Source organism: Haliaeetus albicilla, chromosome 11 (assembly GCF_947461875.1).
Source record: "Haliaeetus albicilla chromosome 11, bHalAlb1.1, whole genome shotgun sequence".
NCBI lineage: Eukaryota > Metazoa > Chordata > Aves > Accipitriformes > Accipitridae > Haliaeetus > Haliaeetus albicilla.
Window position 1 is genome coordinate 25,872,877 of NC_091493.1, and position 27,207 is coordinate 25,900,083.

Genomic DNA, 27,207 nt, shown 5'->3' on the forward strand with positions numbered 1-27,207 from the left:
GCTCCCGCCGCCCCCGCCGCCGGTCCGCGGCGCGCCCGCTCGCCCGCCCCTGGCCGTGGCCGTGCCCGCGGCCGCGCGGGGCTGCCCGCCGCCCGCCGCGCCGGAGCCCGCGGCGCGCCGCCCATGCGAGACCCCCGCGGCCCGGGCAGCGCGCAGCGACCCCCGGCCGGGCCAGGCATGTGAAGATGTCAGTGGGCTGTGCATGCCCTGGTGAGTGCCGCGGCGGCGGGGGGCCGGGGTGCGGGGCCGGGGGCTGCCCGTGGGGCTGGGGTCCCCACGGCATCGAGGCTGGTTGTGGGGCTGGGGGCCCGCTGTGAGGCGGGGGCCCCGGTGGTGTTGGTGTCCGGCTCCGGCTGTGGGGCTGGGGTCCCCACGGCGTTGGCGTTGGGGGCTGGTTATGGGGCTGGGGCCCCAGAGCATGGAGACCGGGGTCTGGCTGTGGGGCTGGGGTCCCCGCTGCACTGATGCTGGTGTCCGGCTATGGGGCCGGGTCCCCACGGCACTGGTGCTGGGGGCTGGCCGTGGGGCTGGGACTCCCTGGCACAGGTGCTGGGTCTAGCCGTGGTGCCAGGGTCCCCGGGGCATGGCTGCTGGGAGCCGACTGTGGGGCTGGGGTCTCCATGGCATTGGCGCTGGGGGCTGGCTGCGGGTCTGGGTCCACGGGGCATGGCTGCTGGGAGCCAGCTATGGGGTGGGGGACTCCTCAGCGTGGGTGCTGTGGTTTGGCCGTGGGGCTGGGGTCTTCGTGGTGCTGCTTCTGGGGTCCAGCTATGGAGCGGGGGTCGGTAAGGTGGGGGGGCTGGGGTCCCAGCACTATGGCGTGGCCATTGGGTCCAGCCATGGGGATGGGGTCCCCATGGTATGGCTGCTCCGGTCCAGCTGTAGGGCTGGAGTCCCCAGGGTGTGGGTACTGGGGTCTGGCTGTGGGGCTGGGGCCCCACGGCATGGGTGCTGGGGCCCCACGGCATGGGTGCCGGTGCCAGCCCTGGGGCTGGGACCCCGTGGGCAGGGTGCCGCAGGGGCGTTGGGCAGGCGTGCAGGTGGCACTGCGAGGGGTGACCCTGAAGCAGACCCCGCAGCCGGGGCAATAGCTCTGTGGGCTGCCCCTGTGCTCCCCACATGGGTGCGGGGCACGGGGTCCCTGGAGTGGCTTGGCCATGCTGCCAGTGGGTGCTGGGTGCCCCTCCGCCATGGCTATTGTGGGGTGCCTGCTGAGGGGCTCCTTCTCTGTCCTGGCCCCCGTGGGCTGGCAAGGCTGCTAGGGTCTCCTGGGGGGTGTGACAAGTTGGTGAGGTCTCAGCACCTGGCAGGGGCACTCCCACAGGGATGCTCACCCGGACGCCTGGGGTCTGGGGCAGGTTTGGGGCAGCTGGCCCGGCTGCGTCGCTCGCTGCTGTGTGCAGGACGTCGCTGTGCCGGGAGCAAGGCAGGGCAGGGGTCCCGGAGGGCTGCCGGAGCCTTCTGCGGCACCAGATCCCGGTGGCGCTGGGTGGCGGAAGCGGGGGCCCCTGCCCAGGGGCCCTGGAGATGAGGTTCTGCTGCTTCCCTGGGCCGCCAGCACTTGGGGTCCCTGCGGGGGGGCAGCGGGGGACGTTCCTCAGCCCAACTCCCGCGGCAGCTTTCTGGTGCCCCAGCGGTCCCGAGAGAGCCTCCCGCCAGGCCGGGACCCCCGGTGCTGGGGAGGCTGCGGGGAGCAGCGGGACGCTGTGACGGCACACAGTCCCCACGCATCCCCCGGGACTGCCTCCGCCGAGGGCTTTGCAGCTGGATTCCCCGGGGCGGGGAAGGGGGGGTGCCCCTGCATGGCGGCCCCCCGCCCCTGTGCTGCCTGCGCCTCTCCGCCGTGTTTCCATGAAGGCAAGCGGCCCCTTCCCCCATCCTCCTCCTCCTCCTCCATCTCCCACTGGAAGCTGCCAGAGCGCTGCTTCCTCAAGCAGAAAGTCACGTGAACCTCCCTGCGAGCCAGGCCGAGCAGCCACAGCACCCGCCCCGGCAGGCACCCCGCACCCGGGGGGCTCGACGCCCCCCCCTCCGTGACACCCCCTCCTCCTCCCCCGGCCTTGGCGGGGGTCCCGCCTCGGTGGGGGCGAAGGCAGAGTGGCGGCTAACCGCGGGGCCCCGTCGCGTCCCCCGGGAGCTGGCCCCGTGCCACTGGGAATGTCATCGCCATGTTGGTGGGCGCAAAAGGGGGGGTGGGGGGGTGGGCTGTCCTCCCTCGGTGCGGTGATGGGGGGGCCGTGGGGTCGCCCCGCAGCTGGGAGCATCCCTGCGGATGGCTTCATGTGTTGTCGTGTCCGGGTGTTCCCCCCCCCGCCACTGCTGCCCGCTCCCCCGCGGCGGGGAGGACACGCGGGTGCGTGCAACGTGTGTGCACACGCGCGTGTGCCCCCTGCCTCTCCCCCTGCTCCCCCCGCCGGGGCTGGGTGGCACATCCAGAGCCTGCGCCCCCCTCCCCCTTCCCCTCCCCGGACTGTTTATCGGAATATAGAAAAAACAAGCTCTGCCGCTGGCCTCCCGCCAGCCAGAAACATTTAATGAGCCGCTCTGCCCAGGCTGCTCTTCGGGGCTGAGTTAACTTGGAGGAGTTTCCTGCCTGGGAGCTGCTGTTGGGGGGGTCTCGGCCGCCCCCTTCGAAATTGTGCCCTGCTGGGGGGACAGCGCACTCCCTGCCATCCCCCGGGGTGCATCCTGCCCTGCTGCAGCTCCTCTTGCACCCCTCCGGGGATGTTTCCTTGCTCTTCACCCCACTCTTCAAGAGGTTTGGGGAATGGGGTAGCTGCTTAACTGGGAACCTGCCACGGTCCTTGTGCCTGAGGATGGTGGGGAGCTGCTGGGGTCAGTGGAGGGCTGGGGGGCTTCAGCCCTCAGCCCCGAAATGGAGATGTGAGCAGGGAGAGCGTGCCAGGCTCAGAGTGGAGCTGATGGTGGCCAGGGTGGCAGCCACCCGGTGCTGGTGCTGCCGTCCCCAGGGCCACTCGGCTCAGCCCTTTGCACTGGGCAGGTCTTGGCATCCAGACCCCAGAGGGGTCCTGATTCCTGGGGGCACTGCTCTCCCACCGTGCTCCGCACTTTCTTTTTTAATTATTTTTATTATTATCATTATTTTTCCTCCCATAGGGATGGTGTTGGTGCAGAGAGGGGGAGGAGGGCTGCAGAGTTGTGCTCTGGAGGGTAGCCCTGCTGGAGCAGGGCTGGCTCCGGCTCTGGCTTCACGGCAGGGCAGCGACGTTCCCGAGGTCAGCACCTCTTCCCGGGGACGCCTTGCAGGGAGCCTGCCTGTGCGCCCCTCTGGCAGGAGGGAAGACAAACCGATCCACGCGCTTAGGGTCCCGGGATGGACGTGCCCGGCTGGGGGATAGCCTGTTGCCGTTTCCCTCCCTTCTGCCAAGCTGGTGCCGCGCGTCCCCCGCCGTCACGAGGCCAAGCTGTGCCACGTGCCTCCTGCGACAGATGCGCTGGGAGAGGGACGGCGGTGTGCGGGGAGCGGGCTGAGCGCTGCGGTGGGGGGGGTCGGGCAGCCCCGACATGTGTGGGCTGTGGCTCCGAAACACCCCCCGGGCCTGCCTGGCACCTTGGGGTGCACCCGGGCATGCTGGGGGGAGGGAGCAGCTGGGGTCCCAAGGCCTCATCCTGCATGGCCGTGTGTTCTCGCCCAGGCTCTCTTTGTGTTGCGGGCGATGCTTGGATGGAAGATGCCATTCGCCTCGTCCCCCTCTGCGTGGCAAAGCACCTGCCTGATAGAAGCTACATGCGCCATGTCACCTGCCCGTGCCTGGCACGCTCTGGCAAAGGCAGGATGGGGTCATGGCCACCCGGTGCTTGGCGAGGCGGTTCCTCGGGGTCTCGGGCACTGGTGTGAGGCTGCGCGCTTCACAGCACTCCTTGGGGCTGGTGCAAGCTCACCCTGTTGCCGGCTCGGCTTCGGCCGCAGAGATGTGGATGGGTTAATGCAGTACCAGTGGGCTCAGCACTGGGTGTCTGCGCTGGACTCCGAGTTTACTCCAGAAATGGTGTTGTCTGCTCAACAGAAAGCTGCTGTGAAAGCTGCTCCTTTGGGGAGTGGGTGGATGCCAGCCAGTGGGATGGGACCACCAGGGCAGGGAGGTGTCCCTGCAACCCAGGAGCACTTGTGGCCAGCAGTGCCCTGGCCAGGTAGCTACATGCCCCCAGGCAGAGCAGGAATGGCAGCAGCACAGGCATCCCTTGCCTGGCCCATGCGTGTTTAGCTCACTCAGTTCATGCCACCCTCTCCTCCCCCACATCTGCTGTGGGATTCCCCAGCCACATCCGTGTTGCTTGTACACACAAGGCGCAGGACTGCGTGGTGTGCCGGGAGCACACCAGGAGCGCGTGTGCCCATGCACGACGGCCACTGGTGCGTCCTGGGGTGCGCTGCACTGCCGGCACAGCCTGCGAGAGCCCCCAGCTCTGTGCGGGGTGACACGGGTCCTGTGGGGCCACCGTTGTGTGCGGCGTGGGTGCACCCCTTCGTTACCTTGTGCCTGGGGAGCAGCGGGTGTCGAGGCAGCTGGGCTGGGTGCCCCCTCCCCGAGGCGGTGGTGGGTGCAGGCAGGATGGGGCTGGGTGACCGTTATCGGCCTGCCTGCAGGCTGAGGCTGTGGTTTCCTGCTGGTGCCGGGGGGGGGAGGGTGCTGGGGAGCCAGCAGGGCTGCCAGGGCCTGCTGGGCCCCACCTGGAGTGGGGATGATGGCAGCCACCCCCCTGGGACCCCGTCCCAGGGGCTCTGCTGGCCAGGGATGGGGTGGCTGTAGCAGGGGCGATGCCAGCAGGTTTTTGGGAGGTTGGGTTGCAGCGTGCTCACGGAGGTGCGGGAGCGTGGGCTGTGCACCAATGTGGGGCATCCCCCTTGGGCAGGGGTGCCAGTGGGCGCCACGAGGGACGGGACCCCTCCCCCCCGAACTGTTAGACCAGCCCCCCGTTGCCCCCTTCCCTCCCAGGCAGGTTGCTGATCGGGGTGAACGTTAGATCCGGGGCGTAATCTCCCCTGCCGCAGGCGCCAGCCCCTGCTCGGCCCCGACCCCACCCTGCCCGCAGGGTGGCCGATAACGCCCTGCCCGCACCCCTCTGTGGCCACTTTCTCGGGGGGGGGGCCCTGTGGGGTGCAGCTCCCGCCCCTCCTTTGCAGGGTCTCGCTCTGCCCTCAGCTTTGCGGGACCCACAGGCAGGTCCCGGATGTCCCTCTGCACCGGGGTGACGGTGTCTGCCCCCCCCCAGGGATGGCCCCGCAGTGCGAGGGCGGCAGGCAGGAGCCGGGGGGGCCCCCTGCTTTCTGCAGGAGTGGCAGCCCCGACCCCCCTCCTGCGTACGGAGGGGCTGGTGCTGGGAGCGCAGCCAGGTTTCTGCAGTGCAGCCCAGGTGGATCTGCCCAGGTGGATCTGCCGCCTGAGCCAGGCTGGGACGCCGGCCGTGATGGGGATGGCGCTGGGCGAGGGCTGGCAGGGTGTCAGCCTCCCCATGGGTTGTCAGCACCCCCTCCACGGTGGGGGGCAGCTCCTGCGCAGCCCCGCTCTGCAGCAGCCGGTTGCGCCAACCTCTGCTCTGGACAAGCGTCCTCCTCCGGCCAGGGTCATGCACAGCCCTGGGGGCTCCCCTCGAGGGGCAAGAGTTGCCCTTGCCCGCTGTGGGCAGCTGCCCACCCTCCCTCCCCTGCAGGGCGGTGGGCGCGAGCTCTTGCCCGCCCCGGCTCCCGCTTCCCCACTGGTGGGAGCAGATGGCAGCACGCCGTGTCGCAGGCACGCAGCTCCGCCGGGCACGGGGCAGGCCCGGGCGCCCCGACCTGCCTGCACCGACTGGCCCGGGGTGAGCCCGGGGCAGCTGCGGGCAGGGGCAGGCAGGAGCAAGGCAGCGGGAGCTTTCTCCCCGCCGGGGATGGTAGCGCTGGTGCGGCAGCACGGAGCTGCTGGAGGAGCCCGGCGTGGGGCAGCAGTGCCTGGAGTCAGGAGTGGGAGTGCTGCCTGGGCACGGGGGGTACCAGGCTGCCAAAAATCCTTGCAGAGGGGTATTTCGCCGCCGAGGCCGGGGAGATGCGGTCATGCTCCTCCCAGCTCGGTGGCCCCTGCCAAATCCTCTGGGCAGCCACAGTGTGCCGAGGCACCCTGCCTGCTGCCAGCGTGTGTGCTGCAGGAGGTTCGGATCCACGGCGAGGTCTCCCCTGAACCCTGGGCTGCCCCCGAGTGGGGTGGACGGGCCTGGATGTCCACCGCTGCTGGGCATTGGACCTGGAGCCGGGGGAGCTGCCGTCCCCATCCCGCGGTGGCTGTGTCCCTGCTTGGCCTAGCTGGTGGGGAGGAGGCAATCGCTAACAGGAAGGACACGCATGTTAGCAACGAAAACACGGCAGCGAGAGGAAGCAGAAGCGATGCATTATTGATGGAGCTATTTGATGCTGCTATATTCGGAGAGCCGCTCTGGAGCGCTCGGCAGCACCGAGTAGGGGGGTGGCAGGAGGGGTGGGCTCTGCTGGCGGAGGCTTACCTGCTTCGAGTCAACCACGTGTGGCCATGGCCCCAGGAGATGTCCCCTGCCTTCTCCTGGAGGGCTTCCAACATGGGAGGGCATGGTGACATGTGGGTGCCAGGAAGGATGCCAGCCTTGTGCTTATCCCTGGGGGGTGAGGGTTTGGTGGGTGGCAGCTCCCAGCAGTGCAGATCTCTGTGGGTATGCTGGGGGTCGTGCTGTAGCTTGGGAGGCAGAGGGGAGGGGATGGAGGGGGAGCAGCAGACCAGGGATCGGGGTGTTCTCCCAGCTGGGGTGAGAGTTTCTGGAGCTGCGGGGCTGGGTGTTGAGGGCTTTGCCTTGGTTTCGCTTTTAAGCAGCAGTGCCTGCCCCTTAGAGGGGTGAAGGTCTTCTTGGGGGACAGCGGGCAGTTGCAGGATGCTGGGGCTGCACAGTCATGCTGCATGTCACCCCCTCCCCGCCATGGGATCCCAGGCCCAGCCGGGCTGTGGGGATCAGCCCCAGGCCAGGAAGGGGGCTGTAAAATGAACCGTTCTTGTAACATGAGAGAATCCACCTGGAGCCTCTGGAGGAGCCTTAAAACCCTGCGGCTCTGGCAGGCTGGCCCAGGGCTGCTGCCAGAGGGGCCAGGGCTCGCTGCTGCGGGTGGCCACGCCGGGGCTGAGCTCTTGCAGGACAGGCGTTGCGATGTCTCGAGGACAGCACGGGAACACTGCGGGGCATTTCTCTGGTGCTGGTGCCACGGGGAAACCCCTTGCCAACAGGACCTGCCAAAGCCCACCTGCAGACTGTGCCTTCCCCTCGGAGCCTGTGGCCAGCCGGGCAGTGCTGCGGCCGACCCACTGTGCCAGAGCAAGGCGTCATGTGAGGGTGGACACCCCGTATGGACCCTGTGCACTTTGGGGTCCTGCACTCCCTGTAATCTTTCTCTTCCACCTCTTGTTTTGGAGCGGATGGGCACAGATGCACGCACTTGGTTGCTGCTCATCCAGTGCTTGCGTAGTCAGGTGGTCTTCTCCATCCCCTGTGGGATGCTCAAGATGTGACCCTGTAACTTCCCACCCTGCTCTGGCAGCCAGCTTTTCCCGCAGCCCCTGGGCGTTCCTCCTGCCTCTGGAAGCAGTTCTGGTTTTGAAGGGTTAATCCCAGGAGCCCCCCCGGATCTGCCGCCTGCCCGGCATGACTCACTGTTGAGTTTCCAGCCTCCCCCAAGCCTCTCTCCTGGGGAGAGATGGAGCCCTGCCTTCTACAGCCAAAAAAGGGGGCCCCTCCTGCCCCAGACCCCTGCCTTGATCTGGGCGTGCATAGCTTTAGGGGGGAGAGAAGCCCCTCCTTGAGAAACAGGGAAGCAAAGCATATTTCTGGTTGAAAGGTGGTAGGATTTGGGGTGGGTGGGGTGGCTGTTGTGTTCCTGAAAGGGGGGCTCTGGGGCGCACGCTGTGCTGCACTGCTGCAGGCTGCGTCTGCGTGCGTGTGGCGGTGCCCCAGTCTCGCCACTATTTGGACAAGTCCAGGAGGTTTGGAAGTGCCAGGCCAGTCTGTCCCCTTGTGCAGGCTGTGCTGTTTGCAGAGCTAGCAGATTTTTATTATTATTATTTTTTATGTAAGCACGGGTCCGCATCCCTGCTCTATGCCTGTGCCTGCCGGGGCCCTGACCGGGTGTCAGTGCGAGCGTGCCCTGCTCGCCTGGGATCCCTCGGGGGTGCTCTGCGGGCACACCGAGCCCTGGCCATGGGGATCAGAGTGACCTGGGCATCCCTCGGCTGCCGTGGTCCCCACTGGGCTCTTCCCATCCGCCTGTTCAGGATGCATCCCTGTGCTCGCTCCTGCTCCTGAGCTGCTGCCAGTTCCCTGGCCGAGACCTGCACCGGGTGTCGGAGCAGGGCTGGGCTTCGGGGAGCCCAGGCAGACGTGGGGCCCTTGCTAGGGGGAGAGTGGAGGCTGGGATCCAGGGGATGTGGTGCCCCATCACAAAAACCCAGGGAGCTGGAATCACCCTCCGCTCCCCCCGCACTGTGGGCGCGAGCACATTGCAAGGAAGGGGCTCCCCCCACCACCGTCGCCGCCACACACGCTTCCCAGCTGCATCCCAGCCCTTCTGCTCTCCATCCAGCATCTATTTAATTATTAACTCGGCTATAACCATAAACAGCTGGGGCTGCTGCAGCCACGTGGACCAGTCCAGCACTGTCGTCAGAGCCGAGCAGGGACACGTGAGCAGTCCCGGAGGGCTGCTGAGCCCCGGGATAAATTGCTTGGGGCATGTTTGCCGTGGATGCGCTGGGGCCGTGGAGCCTGGGGATCAGTGGGGGCTCCTCTCTGATCCTCCTGGCCATGGCACCAGCGCTGGGAGCCGCTGGTACAGGGGCAAAACACCCCTTTTTGCAGTGTTTTGCAGTATTTTGCAGTAACAGCACCGTGTTGAGTGCTGGTGGCTGGCTATGCGCTGTGCATCCTTCAGCCCTGGAGCAGGAACGGGGTGCAGGCAGGCTGTATTTAATGGCCTGTCTTGACCAGGAGGGCTGTGCCATCCTGTAGCTGTCACCAGCGTTACTGCTGGTGTGATTTATTGGCCTAACGACGGTGGGTGGCAGCCTGCCGCAGCCCCATCTCACCTGGTACCATACAGATGTGGGCTGGCAGGGGGACAGGCAGCGATGGGGCAGCGTGTCGGGTCACTCGCAGCATCCCCCGTGCCCAGATCTTGCAGCACTGACAGCGTGGGTACTTCCAGCTGCACGTACCTTTTGCGGAGCAGGGTTTCACAGAGGTTTTTGGGTTTACAGTGAATTTTTCTCTCTGTTTATCTAGGTTTTACAAAGACTTTTGCTCTGTTTATCCATGTGCCCTTGGAAGGTGGTGCTCACTGCAGGTTGTTAGCCTGCAAGGGGAAGGGGAAATTAGGCACGGTGGCATGATGGGGACCAGCGTGGGGCTGGAGCCTTGCTTGGCCAAGGAGTGTGGGGGACAGGAGCTGGGTTTGCTGCTGCAGAGCTGCTCCTGCCTGTCCATCTTTGGTGTTGGTCCCAGCCGGCAGCACACCCAGTTGCAGAGCAGGGGGCTGCCCCCAGTCCTCAGGTGCAGGGCTTTGGGGGTGCATGGGCGTGGAGGGGAGGACACCCCTGAAACCTCGTGGCTGAGGTTTTGTGCCTACCATGCGTGCGCTTTCGGGGGGACAAGCATGCTTGGCGGGCCCCGACCGGTTGTGCCTGCGTTACCCTGCAGCTGCTGTTTTGGGGAGGGGATGAGGTGCAGGCCTGGCCGTGTGAGCGAGGGGGCGTGGGAAGGTGTGCGTGCTCCAGGCGTGGGTGCACACCCAACCGGGGGTGTGCCGGGAGGCGTTTGGGGAGACGTGCAAGCGCATACTGGCCCGTCAGCGTGCACGCCAGCCCACATGTGCAGGGTGAGATGCACTAACGTGTGCGTGTGTGTGCCTGCGACAGCCCCGTGTGCCGAGCCTGGCCCTCTCACCCGGAGCCGGGGGCTGTTGGGGCTCTGGGGGGACACGCAGGCTGGGCTTTGGGGTCCCGGCTCGTGTCCCTGCTGCCCACGGGCTCTCCAGCTGGGTTGGGAGCACAGGTCTGTGCCAGTCTGATTTGCCAGGGCAAGGAGCAGAAGCTTGCGAGGGGCAGGTGTGGGGCAAGGTGGGAATGGAAAAGATGGGATTTTTTTGTAATGGAAATTTTCGTAATGGAAATTTTTTACAAAATTGGAAATTTTTGTAAAAACTCGTAATTGGAAGAGGTTGGAGTTTTGTCAAGGAAAGGAGACCCTTTGGGTCTGCTGGCAATTGCAAACCAGCACACTTCATTTTAAATACCCCCTCCCAAAGGAAACGGTTGTATATTTTTTCCCTCGCCAGAAAGTGGGGGAAAGGGAAACAAGTTTCAGAAAGAAAAATCCCGAAAAACTTCAAAGAAAACCCCAAACCGAACTAGGGAAAAGGTATATTTTTATTGAAACTTTCGCAGGGGGGAGGAAACCCTTCCCCGGCTGGTGCCGAGTTCCTCAGCCGGGACCCGGCTCCTGCATCCTGGGGAGCGCCGGTACAGGGGGTGGGGGGGGGGGGGAGCAGCTCTCCGGGGACCCCCTTTTTGGCCGTCACCCCCGGTCCACAGGCACCCACTCCCCCGCCCCCCCCCCCGCCAGGCGGCGAGGGGCCGGGGCGGTGTTGGGGGGCGGAGTGGGGGGGGCGTGGGGGGGAGCGGTCTCCGCCGCCGCCGCCGCAGCCATTGTGGTCCCGGCCGCGGCGCAGACAAAGGAAGCGCCCCCGCCCCGCCCCGCGCCCCGCCCGCCCCGCCCCCGCGGCGGCCCAGCGCCCGCCCGCCGCCCGCCCGCCGCCCGCGCCGCCGCCGGACCCCCGCCCGCCGCCAGCGCCGTGAGTCACCCCGCCCCCCCCACCCCCCCATCCTATCCCATCCCCGCGGAAGTTTCCCGGTCCCGGCCTGCCCCCCCACCCCCCCCTTCCCCCGGTGGCGGCCCCGCTCGGGCGGCGGAGGGGAGGGCCGGGGTCCCGCCCGCGCCGCCCCCGCGCCTGCGAAGTTGTGCGCGGCCGCGCCGCGCCGCCGCTCCCCGCCCGACCCCCGTACAGCCCGGAATCCCCGCTGCAGCCCCCTGCCCGCCCCCTCCGCTTCCCCCTGCCCGCCCGCCCCTCTCCCCCCCGCTCCAGCTCCATCCCCGTCCCCAGCTCCCCTCTCCCTCCCCAGCTCCTCTCTCCATCCCTGCCCAGCTCCCCCGTCCCTCTCCTCTCCCCCAGCTCCCCCGTGCATCCCTGGCCCCCCAGTTTGTTGCCTCACCGCCAGCTCCCCGGCCTGTTTCCCCCCCCCCCCCCCCAGCCTGTCCCCCTGGCTCCCCTTTCCATCCCCCAGGTCTTGGCTTTCGGAGAGGCACCCCCAGCCCCGCGGGGTGCTGCCGGCAGCCCCCGTGCCCTGCCGTGCCCTGCTCCATCCCAGCCCGCAGCTCCCTTTGTTCTTCCCCCGGCTCCTTCCCCTGCCCGAGCCCCCTGACAGCTGCCCCGCGCCCTCCCGGTCCCCCCGTGCATGCTGTCACAGGGGCTGCGGGGCCGGTGCCCGGCTCCGGGGGCTGCACGCCTGCCTCCCCTCACTGCCTGCTGCAACTTCATCCTTGCCCGTGGCTCGGAGGGTCCCGCCAGCCTCCCTCGGGTGCCTCAAAGAGAATGAAAAGGTCCAAGGGGTGCAAACGCAGGGGAGCCATGCACCTTCTCGCAGGACCTGCCCCGCCGGGGCGTCTGGGCTCGGGGCCCGTGGGTGCAGGGGGCTCATCCTCCCCAGCAGACAAAGCACCAGCTCGGCCCAGGGGGGCTGGGCTGGGGGTGGCTGCAGCATCCTCGGGCCTGGGGGAAAGTCAGTGCTGCAGCTCCAGCTCAGGAATCAGCATGCGTGCTGGGGGCTGCAGAGGGGTATCTTACGCAGGGAGTGTTCCCCATAACCCGCCCCCGGGAGAGCATGCTGTGGCAGGCTGCCCTGATCTCGGGCGCTGGCTGGGCTCTGACCTCCAGCGGTGCCTGCCAGCCCGCTCGCCCGGGATGGGCAATAAGATAAGCACCCCGGGTCAGCGCTGCCAGGGTTTCCTCAGCTCAGGCAGCTCCTGATCCCGTCGCTGCAGCCCTGGCTGGCAGGGGCTCGCGGAGCAGCCACCGGCACCTGCCAAGGCTGGTGCTGCAGCAAGAGCCCAAACTAGAGGTGGTGGCCGGTCCCTGGGTGAGGCGCGAGCAAAGGGCTTGGAGGCTGTGGGGTCCCGTGGGGAATCGCCTTCTGGGGCATGGAGCAGTGCACCCTCCCTGCATTGAAACCCCCCACCCCCGGCTGCTTCTGTCTCACCAGGAGGGTCTGAGCTGGCTCCTGGGTGCCCGGCGGGTCAGGCAGGCATGGGAGCAAACACCCCTTCCTGGGGTCTCCCCAATTTGTTCTCCCCATGCTTTCGATAGCACCTTGTCTTAGCAATTTTGCAGCAACTTCTCCAGCACTGGTCAGGTATCGGCTCTTACCTTTTCTGTTTTAAGTATGGGCAAATTTGGATGTCCTTATGCCTTCTTTAAAGCCTCGGGTTTTGGAGTGTTCTCGTTGTGGGAGAGTTGTGGTTTTCACTGAAGGAGAACCGAACATGGTCTCTGCCCTCCTGATTTTGTAGAAATCCCAGGTCCGTGATCCAAGCACGCCTTAAAGACTAGGGAGACAAGCGCCAAGCAGAACAACACCCAAGCTATATTGCTTCAGAAAGGGGAAGAAAAGTTGTGATCCAAGGGGGGACAGGCTGGTGTCAGAGGTTTTGGTGATACGGGGTTTTCGCCATCATTTGGTGGGGATTTTTCCCTTCGCCCGCAGCAGGTCACAGTCCATGTAAAATTGGAATAGGCCAATGAAAAGCTGCAGAAGTTCATTTGTGAGCAGAGGTGCCCCGGGCTGGGGACCTGGAGCCTCTTTCAGCTCCTTTTTGGAGAGTGGTGAAGAGCTGGCAGCCTTGAGGCTCCCCAGCCCCTCGAGATGCAGGAGTGGAGGGTGAGGTGGACCAGCCCAGCCCCAGGATCCCTTCCCTGTCGTGTGGCTGGCAGGGTGGCAGCACCACTTGTCCCTAAGTGGTCTCTCCCAGTGTGCTGGCCTTCCGCATGCTTGCAGCTCTGCACCGGCATGAGCTTGAGGTCTGCATAAAAAATACGAACCCCAGGTTCTGCATGGTGGCAGAGCAGCCACAGCACTTCTCCTGGACCTCTCCCTCGGAAACCTCCCATCCTCCAAGTGACCTGGGGACGGGGTGCTCCCGCTGTTGTTTGCACCGCATGCATGTGTGTTCGTGGGTTGCAACGCTTGCCGCGATGAGGTTTGCTGCCCCACCGGTTGCTGTTGTTTTGGGCAGACTGGTGTTGCGAATGAGGATGCCGGGCCAAGAGGGCTTCCCCGAGTCTGTGCTGCGATGGTGGAGATGGTTTCTACAGCACTGTGCTGCTGGGGCTGGGAGCTCGGGCTGGATTGCTCGTGCCTTGGGAGCACCAGGCAGGTGTGCTCAGACGGACCCTGTCCCTTTGCTCCCGGGGTTTTGGCCCCATCCTGCACTGGTCATCCAGAGCCCTGGCGCCAGCGACAGCACGTGCTGCCAGCGCAGCGGCGCGGTGCGAGTCCGGCAACCACAAGTGTTTGCTCTGTCCCCGGCACTGCCAGCAGCCCACCCCGTCCTTCGCTCAGCTGCTCCCGCGTCGCCTCTTAAACCGAGTCCTAACAAGAGAGAAGTTCAGCCTGAGCAGGGGGGGCAGAGGCTTGCCCTGACAGCTCCAAGAAGCGATGGAGGTGCCTTGCAACCTGCAGCGAGCAGGTTCCCACCATGCTCTCACTGTCCCTCCCCTCCGCAGGCATCCGTGAGTGGTCTGGACCTTGAGGCAAGCGCTGCACCCCAGCGTCAAGGTTTGCCCCCAGGCGTGCGCCACCCCGGCGCGGCCAGCTGGAAGGCGCCAGCTCCCACCACATCCTTGCAGCGGGAGTTATCCAGCTTTTTTTCCCCCCTGGAGCGGGTGGCTGGCCAGCTGCCAGGGCTGCGGGGCTCCACCTAGGACGCAACATGGAGCGAGGCGGCTGTCGGCGGCGGGGCCGCCGTCTCCGGAGACTACGCGTCCCAGCGTGCAGCACTCGGCGCCGTTGGCAGCAGCGGGGAGCGAGGTGGAGCATTGCATCCCGGGATTGCGAATCTCCATGCGCCACGTGGGGGCTGACAGCCTCCTGCACTCCGAGGCAGCGGTGTTTGGGGGTCCTGCGGGTCCAGGGGATCAGCCCGGGGATCCCCCTTTGCGGCCGAAGGGACAGACCTCAGCCCCTCTCCGCCACTTCCCTGCCTGCTGGCTCTCGGCTCCAGCCCTCCCGGGGCAGATATTGCCCCTGCGGAGGGCTGCCTGGAGCAGCAGCCCCACAACGCCGCGTGGAGGCGTGTGGTTTTGCTCCACCACGTGCGTGGCGGGCGAGGAGCCGGGAGCAGGAGCAGAGATGCTGGCTGCAGGCTCTGCAGGGCCATTGCCACGGTTGGCTATGGCTGTGGATTTTTCCTTGTTGCCGCAGAGCCTTAAAAACCTTTGAAGATGAAAATCCTAGTTTGTCGGGAGGCTTTTTTTCACGGGATGCTGACAAGGGTTTATTTTCCAGCCCCGCGGTTCCCACACCATGTCGTTCGTTTGTTTGCCGATGCTGCCCCAGTGTGTGCTGTGGGAGGGACGGGAGCCTGGTCACCGCAAGAGCCCCGCGAGGCGGCAGGGCCCCAGGGTGCAGGGGTCTGGGTGAGAGGGAGAGCAGCCGAAAATGTGAAAAGGTGTGTTCCTGAGGCTGAAACCGGCAGTGTTTGATTATGGATCGTCTTTGAGACGGCGAGCCGAAAGGAGTAATTAGGGACAGTGGGATATTTCCCCGAGAGTCACAGGAAATGACTGCCTCGTGGTAAGTTGATAGTAGTGGAGCTGAAACTGGGTTATCTGTGGGATTGCATCTGGGGCTTGCAGCCTTGGACGTGATTCAATTTTCAGGCTGTTTTGCAATTGGCAGGGCATGCTCTTCTCCTGTTTTCCCTCCCAGAGAAATCCCCATCCACGTGTCTGAATCATCTGAGGGCCTGAACGGGAAAGGAGAGACTCTGCGTCCCTAGGGTTACCGCAGGGCAGCGAGTCCCCCGGGGCCCCCGCTGAGTACCCAGCTCCACAGGTTGCCTTCTCGGGAGACCCTGGGCTCCGGCAGAGCTGAAGCTGTGGGACGGCTCTGAGCCTCGACCCCCAAATCCACGTCCCAGCCTGGGCTCTCGTCTCCCACTGCTTTTTGAACAGTGCCGCCTCACAGCCTGCATCAAGTTTGTCACTGTGTAATAAGTAACTGCAGCTAATTATTACTTCCCTGGCCATCCCCCTGAGTTTGCAAGCCAGTCGATGGAGAGGAGCACTTGCTGGTCCAGGGTGCTTTGTGTGCTGCAGTGGGGGACTTTTGCACTAATATTGCAGGATGCGACCTGAGGCACACGTCACTCCCCGCTGCCTTGCGCGCAGGGGACACCGTGCACAGCCATGTGGTGTGGGCAGGGAGGCAGCTTGTGGTCAAGATAGGCTCCGTGGCCAGCTCGGATGCGTGGCTTGAGAAAAGCAAGAGGGTAATCCCTGCATGCAGCAGGGCTGGTGGTGCTGCAGGTTTTGCCTCCGTGCGGGTCAGGGCTGGGCCCCGTGCTGGCCGGGTTCGGTCTCTGGATGCCGCTGGGTCTGTGGCACCATCCCATGGTCTTCTCCAAGAGTGGCATCTCCTCTTCCCTGGACAGCCCAGCCTCCCAGGAGCTTCAGCTGGGTCATTTCTGCATTTTCAAAGCAAATGGGGTTGCCTCAAGTTGAGATTGTCGCCGAGTATGTCTTGGGCCATGCCTCAGTGTGTGCTGCCTGGGTTCCCATTGGTTTAGTAACAACATCGGGGTTTGCAACTGGCCTCGCTCCATCCCCTCCACTCCGAAGAAGAGGAGAAAGAAGCTGTGAAGGCAGGTTTGTGGGAGCAGACCACGGAGTGCTCCGTGTGCTTCTGCCTGTCCCAGTTGCTCTGGATACTTCTCTGCGTTTGTCCCCCCGCCCTGCCAGCTTCCCTGACACCAGGCGCTGTCACCGGGCAAACCCACGTGAATTACTTGAGACGCTGCCCTGCACCCGGCTCCAGATAGCACCCTCCTGGATAGCACCCTCCTGACTGCCCTGCCAGTGGGGCTGGGCTGGGAAGATGGATTTCCTGCCACTATCACTGCTCCCACACCCCGTCGAGGCAGCCCTGCGAAACAATGCCGCTATTTACACTTTAAAGCCTCGTTAGGCAGCCAGGAAGCAGCAGGCACAGTGCATGCCGGGAAGCAGCGACAGCCTTTAGCAAGGCTAGCCCCTCTTCTTCGCTGCTGCCGGGCTGCTGGGAGGAGCAGGATGCTCCCTGGCTGAGCTGTAACCCTGCGGCCTCTTTCAAGCCCTGTTTCTTCATTTATTTTTATCATTATTTTTTTATTAGCCTCTGGAGTCCATGCCTCGTTGCTGAGCTTTGCTGCTTGCACGGAAAGCGTGCTGGCTGCCTGGCCAGGGACTGCTCCTCTCTGGGACAGCGAGCACCAATTCCTGCCAGCGGCTGCAGGTGTAGGAGCGAGGCACCGGCGCTGCTTCGCCTTTGTCCTCGGCAGCTCTTTGCTCTCTGCTGACAAGACAGAGCAAGGGGAGTGCAGGCAGGGGCTTTTTTCCCTGCCAGACGCCAAGGAAGGCTCTGCGTGTCCCCTGCCCGGGCAGGCAGCTCCCTGGCTGGTGCTGGTCTCAGCTCATGGTGCCCCGCTGTCTCCTGGCTGTGGTGGCTCTGCAAGGTGCCCACTGTGCTCTTGGCTCCTTGGGAAACCTGACATTCCCCAGCTTTGGGGGCTTGGTTAGGGTTTTAACCGTTCCTGCTCCAGCGAACCCGCCGGGCAGTGCACCAGAAGAGCTTTCCCCACAGGGCTGGCAGCGCAGAGGCAGGCAAAGCAGAGAAGGCAGGCGGAGGGTTGGGCAACGCCAGGCTGTACGTGAGTCACCAGGAGAGCACCCACCTTCCCTTCCCCAGGCACCTGCCTGCCTGGAGCTGCTTCCTTGCCCAAGCTCTCTTGGCAGGTCTGTGTGGTGCCGGCCAGCTCCATCCTGACCCTGGCTGGGGACCTGGCCTCAGCAGAGGATGCTGAGCCTGGGCATCCCTTTGTGGAGTTCCTTTATTCTGCACCTCCCTGCCGAGGAGGAGCCGTGGGGCCACCAACCTGGCCACGGGCACTGTGCCGTTTGCCTGGACCTGCCCGGGCCGATAGCTCACCAGCTGCAGTGTCAGCCTGATTTTTTCACTTGCTGACCATGCATGTGTTTTTGTGGCACTGGGTGAGTGCCCAGGGACAGCCATGGGAAGCCTCTCCCATCAGCTCGGTGTCTGCAGAGGCATCACATGCCCAGCTGCCAAGCGGCATCCCTGCTTGCACCGAGCCTGCCCGGATCTTCCGTGCTCAAATTGGGAGGCAGAGCAGGGGCATGGGGAGACATCGGCTGGGGCCAAGCGCTGGACTTGGCTCGGCTCAGGAAGGGCCACATCCTGCGGGTCTGGGTCACTGCACCCAGCGGGACAGGGCTTGCAGGTTGCTGGGGCAGCATGAAGGGGAGAGGTGGTGATGGAGGGATCTCCTGGACTGGGCAGTGTGACACTTGTATGAGTAAAAGTTGGTGTTGATGCTGCTGCTACTGCTGTAAAGTAATTGCGTTATTTCGTGTAATGCATGTAGTGTGAGTGTCTGCAGTGAATGTAGAATTTGGACAGCCTGTATCAAATCCTAAGGCTATTGTTAGCGTTATTTAAAACCACTGAATCCAGTAACATATTTTATGCTGCATTAAAAATAATACTTGGTCAGGATGCCGGTGTTGCTGAGGTCACATAACAGGGTCCTCTCCACTCCTCTCCACTCCTCTAGATCCTGAGATAGGTCACCCAGTGAAGCTCCAAAAGCAGGTTGTGTCTGTATTAACCTGCTTGGGAAGGCCCAGGATGGAAAAGGATGCTTGGGTTGGAGTGGCGGGCCGGCTCGTCTGCTGTCCCACCTCCAGGAGCAGGGGGCTAGGGAAGAGCACGAGAAGCAGAACGGATGGAGAGGGATGTGTCCCCCTGCTCTCACCACCCCAGAAGACCTTCCTGCACCCTGAGAAGGAAGATGGGGACCAAGGACAGCAAGAAACCTTGGGGGCTTTTTCCTTCCATCTCTCATCAGTGAATAAAAACAAAGCGTGGGAGGACAAGACCTGCTGGGTCTGATTTTTTTCTCCCCCACCCCCCGCAGAGGACGTGGTGACCAGAAACAAGCCGTTCAGCTCCCTGTCTCCAGCCACTGCTGTCTCTGGCTAATGAATCAGTTTGTTTTCAACAGAAAACATGCGCTTTTGGGACGTTTCCTATGCATCAAGCACACTTTGACGTCATTTTGCTTAACAGCAGTGTGGAGGAAATGGAAATGCTGTGTTTCTAGTGCAATTCCGGTTGAATTGTAATTTCCACTGGTGCAAGTTGACAGGGATTAAAGCAGAAAGCAAAAATTCCCTCGCACCAGCACCGACCTCCCTATTAAAAAAATTTTTATCTGTGAAAACGTTGGGTAAGAGCAAGAGGCCAACGTTGTTAGCAGCTGTATGAGAAATTGGGCCGTGCCCCACTTATCCTCGCTGCAGGGAGGCAGGAGCAAGGAGCGGGAGCAGCAAGCCCCCAGCGGAGCGGCCCGGCTGGCTCCAGCCCCGCGGGACCAGTGCATCCTGGTGGGTGCTGGGGAGAGTCTGCTGGGTTTGGCTGCCACAGGGAAACATGGTGAAAAGGCACCAGGCCCTCAAGAAGGCAAGAATCAAGGAGCGAAACGCAGATTTCCCCCGTTGCAAGTTGGATTTAATGCCGGGGAGGTGGCTTCCTCTATTTGTGACCAGCCCTTGCTTGCTCAGCTGCGTGTGTGATCCCTGTGACTGTGGGCTCGGGGTCCCAAGCGGCTCAGCAGGGGTGATGGTGATGCCCTGGTCATTTGGGCTCTTGTGTTGGCGAACAGGTCGCAACGAAGTGGACATCTTGGGGTCCTGGTGCTGGTGGCACCGCTTTCCTTAACCCTGATGCTTTTTGCTCCCGTCCTGCATCCTTTGCAGCCGAGTGGCTGCTCCGATCTTGTCCCTGCACCCTTCCCTGCCGCCTGGCTATGCGGCAGTGCCCAGATGGGCAGCAGCGTGCCCGGCTCCTCCCAGATGCTTCCCTCCACTGCTGGGCTCGCTTTCTGCAGCACCGGGCGGCAATCCTGGCGGCCCGTGGGCGTCGGGAAGCGCCCGGCCCGGGGCTGCGGGCGGCCGACGGGAATCCCGCCTCGGCCCTGGCTGTGGCCGGCAGCCTGGCGCGGCCAGCTTCAGTGCCCCCACCTACGGCGTGTCAGGGGGAGACGTGCCCGTGTGCGGCAGGGCCGGCTGAGCCGGTGGAGCCGGAGCTGCCTGGCAGCCCGCCCGCCGCTGCGCCCCATCCAGGTCAGCCCGTCTGCCCGGCTGCCTGCCGGGAGTGAGCCGCGTGCCTCGGCAGCGCCCGGGCGCAGCGTGCCGGGTCCTGCCGGCGGCAGGGCGTGCCGGGGCTCCCGCGGGGCTCGGGGAGGGGTGCTGGCAGCCGCCGCTCCCGGGAACCTGCCCCGGCGGTGGGAGGGGGCCGGCGAGCGAAGGAGCCCCCGGCTGCCCCTCCGGAGCCTTGGATGGCGCTGGCCATGCTGGCGTGGCCGGATCTGGCAGGGATCTCTGTCTCCCGTTGGCAGGCCTGGGGGTTCCCCAGGTTGCTTTCAGGGATGAGTGCTGGCTTGCAGACGTGGCAGGCCTCGTTGCACCCCCCCATCGCACCCCGTGGCCGTCCGTGGGCTCCTCGTCCTTTGCCCTGGTGCTGCGGGGGGCAGCGAGGCGTTGGGGTGGTTTGATCAGGGATGGGGACTGGTGTGTGGGATCTCTGTCCACCTGGAGCCGGGTGGCCACTGGCCTGCCCGAGCAGCAGATGGTGGCTGCCTGGGGACCCGTCATCCGTCCCTCTGGGCGATTATTCACCCGTCGCCATGACGATAGAAAGGTCAGCGAAAAGATCCCGTGTGATTCCCGGGTCGAGTTGGTGGGATTAGGAGCGGCGCAGGAGGGAGGGCTGGGGGGACGACAGGGCCCAGCCAGCCCCCCCCCGCCCCGGCTCACCAGCTGGACTGTCCCCCTCGGGCGCCGTCCCCAGAGCCTGGCCAGCTGAGAACTGACAAACTCTGGGCATCAGTGAGAAATCTCTGGGATGGGGCTGGGCCCCTCCAGCTGCTGATCCTGAGTGCTCAGCCCTGACCCTGTGGGTCCCATCCTGCATGAGGGAGACCTGGAGCTCTCTGTGGGGTGAGGGGCTGGGCTGGCACTGGGGGGGGCAGAGGAGGGATGGGGCTGTGCTGATAGGGGCTTGACTGGTCCTGCATCCTTCCTTTTTCTCCTCCTCCTTGCAGCAGGGTGTCTGTCCTTGTGGGGTGCCCCCGGCTGACACGTGTTCCCTCTCTTTCTCCAGGCTGTTCCTCTAAGTCATTCAAGCTGTACTCGCCAAAGGAGCCCCCGAACGGCAACGCCTTCCCCCCATTCCACCCGGGCACCATGCTGGATCGAGATGTGGGGTGAGCTGGGGCCCAGGGAGGGGTCTGCAAGGTTGGGAGTGCTCTCCCCCCCCAGGGTCTGCACCCCAGGGTCTCTCTGTCATGCTTCCCAGCAGCATACGGAGACTGCGGCACATGGGGTTGAGTTAGCACGAGGGGAGAGAGGTGATCGGAGCAGGCACGGGTGGGACTGGGTAAAGAAAGGGTGGTATTTGGGTGGAAGGGAGCCCCCAGGTCCCCGAGCTATGCTGGGCCAAGCCTCTTGCCAGGCCAAGCCCCTGGGATGACCCAGGACAAGGAGCACTCCCAGCTCCTGCCAAAACAACCCCTTCTCCAAAATCCGTCCTGTCTGGCACCAGCTCCAGCTGCAGAGGAGCCAGGCACATCCCTGCAGAGCCAGGGGCCAGGTCCCAGAGGCAGTGGAGCAGCCACTGATGCAGGAGCAGAGCCCAGTTTCAGGGGTGCAGGTCACCCCATGGGTCTGTCAGACGTCAGCAGCCAGGGTACAGCCAGCACCATGCATCAGGTCTTGCCTCCAGCAAGCCTGACTGCCTGCTGCTGTAGGCAGGGAAGGGGGAGCTGTGGCGGGCAGGGAGGGAGATCCCCACCAGCACTGACCTGCCTACATCTCTTTCCCCCTCACCAGACCTACTCCCATGTACCCACCGACGTACCTGGAGCCTGGAATCGGGTAAGCAGGGGGGGCTGGCAGGGACCCCACTGAGAGGGGAGGAGGTCATGCCCCGCAGTGGGTATGCCTCAGCAGGGCTGGCATGCTGCTGTCCACAGGGATTTGCGGGGGGGGGTTGCTCGGACTCTGCCCAGCCCTGGAGGGGTTGTGCGTCCCCCCCACTGTGGGCTCGGGACCCCTCCTCACCCTGTAGCTGCCTCCTCTGACTGTTTGCTCTGCTCCCTGGGCAGGAGGCACACGCCGTACGGGAACCAGACCGACTACAGGATATTTGAGCTCAACAAGCGGCTGCAGAACTGGACAGAGGTGGGGAGCTGGGGGAGCGAGGGGAGGCCAGGGATGGGAGGATGCTCCCAGGTGTGTGTTTTGGAGATGGGGTCCTCTGCGCTGCCTGCCCTCACGAGCTGCCTTGGCTCTAGGAGGAATCCCCTTGGCAGCGGAGTCCTGCCCTGCTGTGCAGGTCCCTGAGCGCCTTGTGCCTCGCTTGGCTGTGGGACAGGGCTCATCATCCCTGTCTCCGAGCACTCAGCCGGGAGTGCAGCCCTCCATGGGCTGAGTGCGTGGCTGCTGTGCCTGGCAGCCAGCGGCTGTCTGTCCGTCTGTCTCCCCATAACCTGGCATCTCTCCACTGTCCCCAGGAATGTGACAATCTGTGGTGGGACGCCTTCACCACGGAGTTCTTTGAGGATGACGCCATGTTAACAATCACTTTCTGCTTGGAGGATGGACCAAAGAGATACAGTGAGTAGCAGCTTGAGCCCTTTTTCCCCAGGGCATTGCCTCTCCGGCAGGAGATGCGGTGGTTGTGCTGCAGGGCGGGGATGTGGGCAGGTGTCAGAGCTCAGCTGCCTCCAGCCGGCAGGGACTGGGAGGCCCCTTCCCCATGCAGCCCCAAGGCATGTCTGGGTGAACCAGGTTTACTGACATTATCTTCCTCCTTCTCCTGCTCCAGCGATCGGCCGGACTCTGATTCCCCGTTACTTCCGCAGCATCTTTGAAGGGGGGGCCACAGAGCTCTACTACGTGCTCAAGCACCCCAAGGAGTCCTTCCACAACAACTTCGTCTCGCTGGACTGTGACCAGTGCACCATGGTCACCCAGCACGGCAAGCCCATGTTCACCCAGGTACTGGCGGCACCCGCGGCTTCTCCTGCCCCTCATGTCTTGGTCTGACGTGCCCTCGTGGTGGCTGCAGTCCCACAGGGCAAGGGAGACTGATTTCCATGGCTTGTTGAGTGCCATGCTGTAATTCCACATGTCTCAGCCAGCCTTGCAGCATCCCATTTTGCAGAGATCCCCTGGCCATTGTGGGTTTGGCTTGTGCAGAGTCTCATGGCAGGCAGGGGCAAGCCACCAGGAGGGTGTCCCAGTGTGCAGCCGTGGGTTCCCAGGGGATCTGGGCTGGGGGAAGGGGGCAGCAGGCTGTGCCTGACCCTGTGCCCTGCCCAGGTGTGTGTGGAGGGGCGGCTCTACCTGGAGTTCATGTTCGACGACATGATGAGGATAAAGACGTGGCATTTCAGCATCCGCCAGCATCGAGAGCTCATCCCCCGCAGCATCCTTGCCATGCATGTGAGTACCTCTCTGGGAGCTCGCCTGGGGCATGAGTGACACAGGGGTGCTGAGCTCCTCTCCCTGCTGCGCAGGTTGGGGGGACCTCAACCCTGTCCCCCCATCGCAAGCCGGGGCACGGGAGGACCGTCCCCAGCCTCGATACAGCTGAGCCATCTGTCCCTCTTGCTTCTAGGCACAGGACCCCCAGATGCTGGACCAGTTATCCAAGAACATCACCCGCTGTGGGCTCTCAAACTCCACACTCAACTACCTCCGAGTAAGCATGCGGGAAAAGGGACGGGATGCAGCTCTGCTCCAGCGGGGGGGCCTAGGGTGGCCACATCTTGTGCTCTCAGCTGCCCAACACCTGGCTGCCCTGGGGTAGGGGGAGGCAGTGGGGCAGGCTCTGCAAGAGGGGTTTTGCAAACAGGCTGCAGAGAGCCGTGGGGCCGTGGGCCTGCCAGAGCCCGCAGGCTCCCAGCACGGCTTGGGTTGGCACAGCGCAGATGGCTGCCCAACAGAGGGGCTTTTGCTGGGACCTGGAACATCACAATCTAACCCCGTGTCTCTCTGCTCCCTGCAGCTCTGTGTAATCCTAGAACCAATGCAGGAGCTCATGTCACGGCACAAGACCTACAGCCTCAGTCCCCGGGACTGCCTCAAGACTTGCCTCTTCCAGAAGTGGCAGCGGATGGTCGCTCCACCTGGTGAGTCTCACGCTGCTCGCTGTGCTGCCTGCGGGTCTCGCCGCCGCCCGCTCAGGCCTTGCCCTCGGTGCAGGCTTCTCCCAGCCCCAGAGCCTATCTCTGGCCTTGTCTTGTGAGGCTGGGGCAGTGGGTTGGGCAACCAGCTTCATTGTCTGCTGGCCTGCCTTCTCACTGGGGCAGAGCAGGACTGCAGGCAGCTAGTGCTCCCTCCCCGGGGCCTGCCAGCTGCTTGCAGAAAGCAAAGCAGGGACAGAAATCTTCCCTGCACCCTCTCCCGTCCCCTGCACTGCGGGGACAATGAAGCTGTGGAGGGGAGGAGGGTGGTGATGCTCCCCCAAGGGGGCTGTGGTCCTTGCAGAGAAGAGGGGTTTGCAGAGAAGGGGCTGGGGGGCACTGGCTCCTTCTCATCAGGACTGACCACATCTCCCTCCTCTGCCAGCGGAGCCAGCGCGGCAGCAGCCCAGCAAGCGCCGGAAAAGGAAGATGTCGGGGGGCAGCACCATGAGCTCCGGCGGGGGAAACACCAACAACAGCAACAGCAAGAAGAAGAGCCCAGCCAGCACCTTTGCCCTGTCCAGTCAGGTACCTGTAAGCATCCCGTTTCCATTCTCTCTTCCTCCCCTGGGGTGGAGGGGAGGGCTCCCTGCCCCGGCCCCTGGGAGTGGCTAGGGGGAGACCCCCGGGGATTGCCTGTCTGAGCCCCCCCCAGCTCTCTCCAGGTGATGGGGAGAAGGAGGGGGTGTCCCAGCTGCCTTCCCTGAGCTGCTTTGCTCCCCTGTGAGGGGGTGAGGGTGTGCTGCCCTGTGCGGTGCCCGAGCCTCGGGTCCTGCGATGGAGTTGAGGAGGTGGCCCTGCAGCTGGGAAAAGGGGCTGCAGCGCTGGGGGGCGGTCTGGCGGCCCGGGCTCCCCCCACCTCGATTATGTTTCGGGACCGTCTCCCCTTTCAGGATGTGATGGTGGTAGGCGAGCCCACGCTGATGGGGGGGGAGTTTGGGGATGAGGACGAGCGGCTCATCACCCGGCTGGAGAACACGCAGTTTGACGCCGCCAACGGCATCGACGACGAGGACAGCTTCAACAACTCGCCGGCACTGGGGGCCAACAGTCCCTGGAACAGCAAACCGCCTTCCAGCCAGGAGAGCAAGTCAGAGAACCCCACGTCGCAGGCGTCGCAGTAACGGCCCCCCCGCCACCCCGTGGACTCAGTCCCAACCGATCTACCTGTACATTTGCAACGGAGAGTGACTGGGAAGCGGCGAGGTACCGGGGGCGGATTGGCGCCGCGCGGCCGACGGGGTGCACGGCCTGGGGCGCGTGCCCGGCAGGCAGCCCCCAGCCCTCTCCCCCCGCCGCCTCCCCGCTCCCCCCACGCCTGTCTCCCTGCCGGACCCCAGGGCAGGGGTGGGCTTCCGGGGCCGTAGCTTCGTTATTCCCCTTTCTCCCTCTTCCTCCCTGCTTCTTCCCCGGAGAGCTTCTCATCCCCGCCCTGATGTGCCCAGCCTCTGCCTGCTGAGCGGGGAGAATTAGGAGGGAGGTGTCGGCAGTGGCTGGCACGACCGGGAAGCTGGCGGCATGCGAATGCCGTGTGTTGGGGTCTGGCACAGCCCAGAGACCCTCCTCCTCCCCTCCTCCTCCTCCCCGGGTCCTACAGCTGGGGTTTGCTGGGCAACCACCTGCAGCAGGGTTGCACATCCCCAGCCCAACCTGGGGCTGGGTGGGGGGGGCCGGTGATGGAAGGCCTTCCCCGTGCTGCCGGCTCTGCCACGGAGCTTCCTCCGGCTGGGGTCGGATCCTGCTGCACTGGGCTGGTGTCGAGGATAGGGCCCCGTCGCATTTCCCTGCTCTCCTGCACCCTCCCTTTCCCCTCGCTCCCCAGGGGCGAGAGCGCAGCAGGGCCATGGGGGGACTCTGTATATAGGAAGCACGTGGTGGGGGGGGTTGGGAGGACTGGGGGGGTGCACGGAGGACCTGCGGCTCTGCCAGAGCAGCCGGTGCCCAGGCTCCCTGCCCACAGCCCCTGCGTTTCCCCCCACCCCGCGTGAGTCCGCCTGGGGCCCCTTTGCAACCCCCGGCTCCCAGTACCTCCTACTTTTGTCTTTTTTTAAGAAAAAAAAATAATATTATTAAAATTGTAAGTTTAAAAAAAAGAAAAAAAAATGGGACAAGCCCCCCCCAGCCCCCTCGCCAGTTGCCCCCTCCCCACCCTGAGCCCTCTCACCCTGTCCTGACTTTTGTACAGGCTTCTTCTCTTGGGAGTCTCGTTTTATATCCAGTTCGGAGAGCTTCAAACCAAGGAGAGACTTTGCAGACTTCCTTTCTAATCCCTCCAGGGGCCGGGGGGGGCAGCCCCCCGCCTCCCTCCTCAATGTAAATCTTGTGTGCTGTTGTCCCCGCTCCCCCCACCCCCGCCTCGGGTTCGTGTACCTCGTGCTTGTACATTTCCGCGCTGTAGACAGTGTGTACGATACTGTTCTTTCAATGTGTTATCACTAGAGCAGGTGCCTCCATTGATGTTAGGGGAAACGATGAGAAAAATAATAATTTTTGGGGTTTTTTTGGTTTAAAAAAAAGAAAAAGAAAAAAAAAATCCCTTCCAAGGCTTCTTCCAAGGAGAAGATGGGAGGTGCTGGGGGAGGGCGTTTGTGCTCACCAGCTCACCCCAGCAGCCTCGGAGGGGGGTTTTGGGGGGAGCTGGGGGTCGGGGCTGCCCGTGGGCACCCCCTGGAATGGCCCCGAGATGGGGTTGCAGCGAGCGCTGCCACAGGGGTGGCCGGGGTAGGGGGGGACTGCCCTGGTGTGGTGCGGGGGTGTGTGTGTGCAAGAGTGCGTGTGCGAGAGGTTTGTGCGTCTGTCTGTGCGTGTGTAAGGGAGCCCGGGGCAGGCGGAGCAGCCTGGCGGTTTGGGGGGGGGGGGGTGCACCCCACTCTCTCCACCAGACCCCCCCCTCTCCCAGCTCCCCGCAGGGGATCCCACAGCCAGGGATCCCGCAGCACGTGTCCTGCTGCCCCATGGGGCTGGCAGGAGTCGCTGAGGGGCTCCCACCTGCACGGGGTCTCTGGCTGCAGCAGGGGTGTCGCCTGCACCCTGTGTCTCGCCCACTCGTGGCTGAGACTGCAACGGGTGGCCGAGCCAGGGGGACACACACACAGCCCCCTGCCTGTCCCCCCCCTGCTGTCCCTGAGGTCTGGCAGGGAGACGGGAGCCCCTTGGCTCAGTCCTGGCCTGACCTCAAGCCCCAGATCCCCGGAGAGCCACCTGCGTCGGCTCCTGGGCCACTCCACGGGCAGCCTGAAGGTGGAGGGCTCAGCCCCGCTGACCCCCAGCCGCAGGCACGGGGGGTCCCCACGGCCCCTTTGCAGGTGGGGGATAGGCTCCCAGGGTGGGAGCCCGGCGTGGTGGGGAGGGGGGGCTCTGCTTTGCAATTAAGGTACGATTCTCGCCGCTGCACTGCTGGGCTCCCATGGAGGGTGTGGAGCCCCTTGCTGCCCCCGCCCTGGGCACACTGTAATGCCTTTTTGTTTCTTTTTTTTTTTTTTTTTTTTTTTTCTTCCTCCCCTCCATAGTTTGTGCCATTTATGAGTCATGTATGGTACCAATAAAATGACTTTTCGGTTTGAG

The 27,207-nt window shown here is 64.3% G+C and overlaps 1 protein-coding gene across 2 annotated transcripts; it reads left to right on the forward strand.

Annotated features, from left to right (window-relative positions):
* LDB1 (LIM domain binding 1) lies at window positions 1-27,204 on the forward strand. 2 transcript variants are annotated; one of them, XM_069796804.1, is made up of 11 exons: window positions 1-210; window positions 20,556-20,658; window positions 21,284-21,328; window positions 21,559-21,634; window positions 21,967-22,069; window positions 22,281-22,453; window positions 22,778-22,900; window positions 23,076-23,159; window positions 23,466-23,589; window positions 24,029-24,171; window positions 24,537-27,204. In XM_069796804.1, exons 1-11 carry the CDS (start codon window positions 186-188, stop codon window positions 24,765-24,767), a joined length of 1,230 nt encoding a protein of 409 aa, XP_069652905.1. In that variant the 5' UTR covers window positions 1-185; the 3' UTR covers window positions 24,768-27,204. The 2 variants fall into 2 exon arrangements, with proteins under 2 accessions (XP_069652905.1, XP_069652904.1); XM_069796803.1 differs by having other exon boundaries at window positions 15-210; window positions 24,029-24,177.
* Window positions 27,205-27,207: the final 3 nt, after the last annotated feature.